The sequence below is a fragment of the Leguminivora glycinivorella genome, chromosome 2 (genome assembly GCF_023078275.1).
Source record: "Leguminivora glycinivorella isolate SPB_JAAS2020 chromosome 2, LegGlyc_1.1, whole genome shotgun sequence".
Taxonomy (NCBI): Eukaryota; Metazoa; Arthropoda; class Insecta; order Lepidoptera; family Tortricidae; genus Leguminivora; species Leguminivora glycinivorella.
Genome location: NC_062972.1, coordinates 668172 through 676903, shown reverse-complemented (window position 1 = coordinate 676903; position 8732 = coordinate 668172). Strand labels below are relative to the sequence as shown.

The following is an 8732-nucleotide window of genomic DNA, read 5'->3' as shown; positions in this document are numbered from 1 at the left end:
TCGTGAAAACAATCATCAAAAAAAATTTTTCTAAGGTAGGTAAATTTTATGTTTTTCCCACTAAGAATCACGAGCCACGAGCAACAAAAAACAAGAGACAAAAAAATGGTCCCAAAATTTGTAACCGCTGTACGAAGTGTTTGAAAAATGGTAACGAAGTGGAAAAAACAAATTTGGGACGCTTTTGTCCGCCTAGTAGGATGAAAAGGGCTCGTAACCCTGAGTAGGAAAAACATTAAATTTATCTATTTTAGAAAAATCTTTTTTCGCGCAAATGCCCTATTGACTATAGATATTAATTTTATTATCTATTCAAAATAATGCTATGAATTGCTGCTAAATACATATTAATTTATTCTTAGATGTTGACATGTAAATAATATTTTTTTAATAATATAATGAATTTTATTCATGTTCTGTTTCAAAGTAATATAAGAATGATTGTTTTGGATCATATGGACCTACAGTACGATTTGCAATTTTATTGGTTAATCAAATTTTAACCATCGTGATTATACCTTGTTTCAATTCAGAAAAAAAAATCTTTTTTAATATTCCAGAACTTTCCTAATAACATTGATTTCTTCATAAAACTGTCAAAAATCATCCTAAATATTAAAAAAGTATATGACAATTTGTCAAAAAGATGGCCCTGTCGGTGAAGACGAGAGGGGGTCGCGTATATAGAGAGATGCGCGCGCCGTCCGCGCAGTGCGTACGCGCAGGTTTGACAGCCAAGTTTGAGCGAACGCCGCTCGTGTGACGCCGGTGAGTTGCGTGGATCGGACTGTGGATCGAAGTTTGATTTTAAGTTTTGTGTAACGTATTCATAGGATTTAGAAAAGTTAGAAAATTATAAACAAGCAGACTTAAAAGAAATAGATATAAAAACCGTTTCAATTATTTAAAGTTGTGTGAAGCGCGACACAGTTCAGTGAAAATAAATTAAAATTTGAAAACTGGCTAAGTATATAAATAAAACTTTAAATCTTGCGGTATCCCTTTTTAACAAAAGTTGTCGTGCTTTAAGTGCCAACTGCAATGAAAACAAAAACGAACCTCCAGTAGAAATAACGAACAATGTCTCAAACACATTGGAAACTCATCAATAGAATGTGCACAATGACAGCCAACTATAGTGAAAGTGATTTATATATCCAATGCTTTCCCATAATTCATACTTTTGTGATCTAGATTCTAGAAGACAATAGGGAATATCGTGCGCATCTATCTACTATCTACTGACATCTATAAAAAAAGTGCATTATAACGGATAAGATCAGATCATCAAGAAGTTGAATTTTAATTATTTAAAAATATGCTGGAAACCAAATTGAACTATTTCTAAGTAATTTTTATGTGTATGCTACAATCTAATTCTGCAAAACATATTGAACAGAAAACAGGAAAAACATAACAAAAAAAATGTTACTGTAATCCAAATACAATGTAAATTTTCCCTTAATTAAATCAAATGATTATAGTTGAATAACTATGTTTTGTTAGTTAATAAGCAAGTCGTGCGGTGAAATCTCGGATTCCGCAAATAAGTTGCGGCGTCGAGATTATTGTTGTAATAATGCTGATGTCATTGTAGCTTCCAATCCGAAACATTTTGTAGTGCCATGGCAACTACATGTAAACAGAAATCAACCAAGATTAAATGTTTACTTACTAAATTAACTATACACATTAAACTCATGTTTTTTTTTTATAAATCCAATTATAACGCATCATATCAAAACTGGTAAAAGTATACTCGAAAATGACAGAACAAAGCTCGAAGCAGAAACTGTTAATACAATAAAAAGTATTGGTTATTATAATAAAAAGCAGAAAAAGTTTTTATAATAATAAAGCGAAAAAAAATGTGTATCAATGTGTTTCAAAGTAAATATACGTTACCAAGTTTTTTATTAGTAGAACAATGAGGTTATTAGATGTTTTTAAGTATCCGATGATTGTGACTCTGTTTATACAAGCTCAAAAAATAAATGAGAGAAAATTCATACTAATCTAATTCTACATATGAAACGAAACAATAGTGTCGAAAACATTACATCGACAAATAAGTAAAACTTAATCAACATAAAATCAAGAAACTTAAACTCGAAGAGTTCGAAGACCAGTGTCTAGTTTATCCAGTCGATCTAAATCAATTTAAAGTCTTTAAGATTTTGGCTTAATTCATGACATTTATATAAAAGTAATGATTGCTATAGAGGTTAGTAAATCCGATGAATGTTCCATTTAAACATAGTGTTTTAAATCCTAAAATGTATCTTTCGCAGACGCCGTCCGCTCTTCAAGATGGTGCATATAAAGACAATCGTAAGTACAAACAAACTTATTTATTTATTTATTTATGTTGATAACATACATTTTAATTGTGAGGGATACATTACATTGTACAAGTACGGTCAGCCAAGAAAGTGGTTTACCACTTTTCGACTCTATTTGAAACACATAGGTAAGGTCGAAATGTGGTAAACCACTTTTTTGACTGACTGTACCTAACTATGATTATTCATCTGATAAGTATCATACCTAAGTGAATGGATTACTTACTGTGAAATCTAATCAGAACTTACTTAACTTTATAACTGTAATATTTTATAAAGATAACATTTTTTTTTTCGTTGCCATTTTTAATATAATTTTTTTAGGTAAATTTTTTTTCTCGTAATTGAAATATACAAAGCTAAAAAACGTTGCGTTAATCAAACATGATATTCATTTTAAAATCTTTCTATTATGATCTCCGGTATGCCCGTCTCTCTGATAGGCAACTTGATACCAACAATAACAGTTTATAGTTTAGATACGAATGCAACCAAATTTTCGCATTGAAACTAAAAGTGAAAATACGGAAAATGACCGCCTAGCACTTAATTTTATGTTTATTCCAACCATATTGACGAGATTTGGTATTTTGGTTTATATAATTCAATAATTTAGTCGGCCAAAGATTTAGGTCTTGTTGTGGTGTAATTTGATCTTGTAACAGCATAAAAGCGAATCAAACGATATTCCGTACCAACTTCATTTCCAAGAAACCCACAGATTCCCATAAACAACTCCTCGTCATGATACCCAGGCGTTTGATGCAACATCTTGTTTAAAACCGTTTAGCGGGTCCTCACGTAACAATAGCAGACGGCATAGCCAAGCAGACGCTTATGATATTCGCATTCACCTAGTTATAAGATGATTCAGCGCTCCCAATTCTCTCTTTGTACTATTCGACACGGTTTGTCACTTTTCACATGCAAAATGGATGCATTATCGTATGTCCCCATTTTTCTGCTGCAATACAGATGGCTTTACAATAAAAGCGTTTGGCGGATGTCCCGTGAGCGTCAATTTAGTATCTATATGTTATTTCGTCTTCTCTTTGCAAAGAATTGAAAAAATATGTGTCTGGTTAAAAATCTCACTTTATACATATACAAATATTATGTCAAAGGGACCTTATGGTGAGCAACAAAGCGGGACAATAGTTATTTGTTTTACAAGGGGGCAAAGTAGTTGTTTAACCTCACGTGCCAATATTGAACCACGAGCGTAGCAAGTGGGTCAAAAAGTGGAATCTTGAGCGTTGCGAGGGTCTCAAGGCACGTAGGTTAAACAAACTTTGCCACCGAGTGAAACACAACATTTTTCACCAGACCAACACGAACAAAATACTGACTATAGAACATCAATTTAAATCAAATCCAGCAATCTATTCAATATTTATGATTCAAAATTATTTGTATTTAAATTCTACCAGCCAGCTCAAGGTAATTTTTTACAAATTTTAACTTGATGTTAAAATTTGTAAGAAATTACTTTGAACTCTTGTGGATAAAATGCAATGTTGCTATCCGTTTTCGAATAGCAAAATTGATCTTTACCAGTTGGTGTGGTGAAACGATATTAAAAAAAAGCTTCTACATTGACATTGACATACACATTTTTTTATGTTTTGTCTTTTTAGACCTTTGTAAAAAGGAAGATTTCTGGTCTGGTCTAATTGATTCTGGTCCTGCCACTTTTTTGAGATCACCTTCCCAGCATTTCCATTGACCACCCCGGTTCTTTTCACAACCTATCAAATATACTTATAGACAATCCGCTCCGCTCAACGCTCCGTCTAATAAACCACTGCAGCTTTACCCTAAACTATTGGTGTATTGCCGTTCGTGTCGCAACACTGCGGTGGTCTCGACAGATGTGATAAAATCGAGCGACACCACCATATGAAGTGATAATGGATACGAGGATTACATTAGAACTTGTAACACGATGGTGGAAACATCATGGTTTCTGATGTTTTGCGTTTAGTTTGTTACACTGCCTTCTTTCCTTTCTTCCAATCTTTATTTGAAGCACGTGTTTGTAGCATTCGAAGCTTGTAAATATGTAATTTATTTGGTTCGTGAGTTTTTCTAATATTTAATCTTAGTGTGCGTTCTAACAAGGTCTCAGAGACTTGTCACGAAATCTTGAATGAATATTTTTTTCGCAAATAAGACTCCTAAGTCACAACTTTCACGAAATTAACCCTGTTATCAGTTTTTGGAACATATTTGCAGAATTTTTTTTGGTCTTTATTTAGAAACAAACAGTCATATACAAGAAATTATAAAAGGTTCTGGCAGAATATCAGATTTTTCATGCTGAGCCAGCGCCAATTCTCTGCCACGACACATGGTCGTATCATTATTAGTTTAGATTTTTTAGAATAGATTGTTTTTCCTTAATTTTAAGTTGCATGTACTTAATTGTTTTGTAATTTAAACCATGTATGTTGTGGAAATGAATAAAGTTTTTATCTATCTATCTAAATAACAGAAAATAAGCAACAAAAAACCAGACCTATAGTTTCCTTAATTGCACATAAGAATTACGAAGCTAAAATACTTTATATACAAAAGAAATTGTTTTGTAAAGATAACAGTGTTTTATGCATTAAGTAATTTTGTCCAACAGAGTATCAATACTATATTGACATGTAAAAAAAAACAAAAAGAAAAGAAAAAAAAATAAAGATGTAAAAATTTGAATAACTATAAAGATATGAATAATATTCTTAGTTGTCATTTTATTTTTAAACAAGCAAAGTTACTCTACTAATGATAATGTTATTCTACGTGAGGAGTGAATAAACTATTTACAATCAATTTGGAGATCGTTGTGTTTCACAGCTTCCCGTAACATGATGTTACGTTACGTTCATTATGTATTGTGTGTGCACAACTATGTATCATATGGCGTAGATATTAGGTCTTAAATCCATTACTAAAAACTTTAATAGAATAAGTAACAGCAGAATATGCAAATCGGTATTTTCTACATTAATTGCGTGAGCGAACTTTTAAGCATTGTTTAACATAAACTTAATGATTAATGATACTTAATAGTGTATGCGTATGTATGTAAAAATCCTATAGCTTCCTTATTATACTTAGTTTGTTCATTTATGACTGATTTTGGCACATAACACTTCCCTTTTTATAAAAAACCGGCCAAGAGCGTGTCGGGCCACGCTCAGTGTAGGGTTCCGTAGTTTTTCGTATTTTTCTCAAAAACTACTGAACCTATCAAGTTCAAAACAATTTTCCTAGAAAGTCTTTACAAAGTTCTACTTTGGTGATTTTTTTCATATTTTTTAAACATATGGTTCAAAAGTTAGAGGGGGGGGACGCACTTTTTTTTCCTTTAAGAGCGATTATTTCCGAAACTATTAACATTATCAAAAAATGATTTTAGTAAACCCTTATTCATTTTTAAATACCTATCCAACAATATATCACACGTTGGGGTTGGAATGAAAAAAAATATCAGCCCCCACTTTGCATGTAGGGGGGGTACCCTAATAAAACATTTATTCCCATTTTTTATTTTTGCACTTTGTTGGCGTGATTGATATACATATTGGTACCAAATTTCAGCTTTCTAGTGCTAACGGTTACTGAGATTATCCGCGGACGGACGGACGGACGGACGGACGGACAGACAGACATGGCGAAACTATAAGGGTTCCTAGATGACTACGGAACCCTAAAAAGGACAGCACAAAAGTGGTTCTGTTCTTATTTAAGTATAGCACCTAACGGTAAATTCACACGATTCCGCTAGAGAAAACTTTTCGTCAACATTTTACAGCGTTCATTTTAAAATTAAACTTCAATCAAAACTTTTCGTCTGTAATGTGCTTGTCTCAAAAGAAGAGGAAACTACTTGGAAGTTTATAAACCCAGTTTAAAATTTGCCTCTTTTCTCAGAAGTTAGACTGTGGAGCAAAACGAATATTTTACGTGTGCTCCTAACTTAGTTTCGAACTGTTCAGAATGGCACACTTACCTACTAGTTTAATACATAGGGACAAGCTAGAAAACCATATGCGACATGTGTGTGTCTGTTTGTATACTATTTATATAAAGAAGTGAACTCCCCAGTAGACAGTAGTGGAAGCTGAATGTACAGTCAAGTGTAAAAATATGGGTGCGTACAACTTATCAAAAATATGTCCCATAGCACTTTACGAGTATGTCGGCGGAATAAGGTCTCGGTACATATTTTTGAGCGGATAAAATCGATACGTATTTTTGCACTTGACTGTATGGTAATTTTTCTCTGCCATACACCTAACCGAAGACAATCAAATTCATTCGTGCATCCCCTGTTACATTTAAAAACTTTCTGTTCTTTACATCCTGCTACTCAAAAGTTGCCTGGAAGAGATCGCTTAGGACAACCACGACTGCTGCTACCTTTATAAATATTTTAATCCAGTTTTATGTTCTTCTTTCCTTGTTCAATGAAGAACTTAGGTACGATATTTAGCAATTAAACATTAGGGTAAACAGATAGGTAATTTAAAGTTCGTTTGAATTATTTGCTTTTAACATAAAGGGAACTATTAACAAATTATGATGTGAAGGGTTTTTGCCTTTAAAGTTCTTTCAAATTATTTACGTTTTACATAAAGGAAACTATTAACTATTTCACAACCCAACAAACACATGTGTGTGATCGTTACCGGCGAAAGTCCACAACAAAGAGCTTAAGGCAAGTGCCATGCCGTAAGCTCTGCTCTGAGCGTCACAAAAGCGTCACTCGTTACGTCAGCGTTGCGTCAGTGTTTGAAGATGTTACAAGATGTAACTACGGATAAGTGGAATAAGAATGGGTTAAGTTCAGATACAACATTGTTTATTAAACAGTTTTTACCATTTGAAAGTACTCATCCGTGCGTTTTTCCCTGCCTAAGTCCTGTCTAGCGTCAAATCGCTCACTTCTTACTGGCTGGTAGGCCAGTCTTAACGAAGTTCATAATAGACATAGTTACAGGCTGTTTACTTACTTTGTTACCTGCAATAATTTTTATTATGGCACCAACTCCAAAATTGCGAAATAAAATTACTTCCCGTAAAAATATCAGTGTCAGTCAGACAGGCAAAATGAAGCGGCTTTTTTTAGAGCTGTTCAATGCTCATCAATCTCATCGTCCTTCAAATTTACATCAAAAATTATTACAAGCGACATAATAAACAAACCTTATAAGTCAATGATGAATGACAGTAGTCACTTGTCCAATAATTAATGTCTCTGGCGGGTGCCAGGCGGGCGCCGCATCTTCCCAGCCCCACGTCCCACTTTTCCAAAACCAAAAGGTCAAGGTCCTTCCGCTTACGTCACTGCGGAACTAACCGAACTTTACCGAACAGGCCCCGTAGCCGAATGGCATTTCTCCGACGCCAAACGAAAGCGATACGCCGCTGGCTCTGTCGCGCCAATACGCAAGCGCGATAGAGATAGATATCTACTAGCGCTTCGTTTCGTGAGCGTTTCGTGAGCGATTGTGCCATTCGGCTAGCCACCCAGGTCGGCGCAAGCGCATGCCGATGTCACGCGTGCTTTCTTCGCCATTGGCTGCGCAGCGACGCGCGGACGATAAAACAAATGGCGTGCATTGTGTGATGTCGCGTAACGTGCGTGAGATTACAAAATATGTATTAGAAAGGATAAAAAGTACTAGCGGTTTGACCAAAGATAATTCAACTTCAAGTGAATATACATTAATTATGTACCTAAACATCATGATAAAAACAAAGTTAGCATTAACAATGCTAAAATTGTTTACTGGTACAGTGAATATGTGAGCCTTGGTTGTAGGCTTATAAAAGGAGAAAGGGGAGGGGAGGAGGGTGTCGATGGACGGTAGTTATCCCTTACCATCATGCGAACTGTAGGTAATATATGTTGGTCAAATACACCTTAGCTCCCTGTTAAGTATGACAATTTATAAAAGGTTCATTCTGTCTTTTGACACTTTATGTATAAAAGTAGAAAGTATGTACCCAATGACCGAGTGGCCTAGAGGTTACGTCCTTAGCCGGGAAAGTTGAGGATGCCGGTTTAAATCCGGTCTTGAACCCTCAGAGCTTGGTCTTTTAACATATTAGTCATATGTTTCTGTTTCTAATTGCAAAACATTCATTTTCTCCTGTCATATCATATTATTATCGATTAAATTATTTAAACGAATTCTTCACGTAATCGAATAAATGCTCGACATTTTTTAATTCCTTAAGGTGTTCTATTCGAGCATCAGAAACATTTTTGTATGTAAGAAGAACTTTGCCTAATTATAAAAATCTAAAACATATGTACATGCATTTATCGTGTAGTACCGTTTCACCCTTATGGTGCATACAATTTAGATACCTATTTAAACTTAATGT

The 8732-nt window shown here is 34.3% G+C and overlaps 1 protein-coding gene across 1 annotated transcript in view; it reads left to right on the top strand.

The window, feature by feature from the left end:
* Window positions 1-697: 697 nt before the first annotated feature.
* The window catches only part of LOC125236179 (pro-resilin), a 30784-nt gene continuing 22749 nt past the window's right edge, over window positions 698-8732 (top strand). Inside the window, exons 1-2 of the mRNA XM_048142899.1 lie at window positions 698-768; window positions 2292-2331. Coding sequence (XP_047998856.1) covers window positions 2311-2331 — 21 coding nt within the window. The 5' untranslated portion in view covers window positions 698-768; window positions 2292-2310. The remainder of the gene's footprint in view (window positions 769-2291; window positions 2332-8732) is intronic.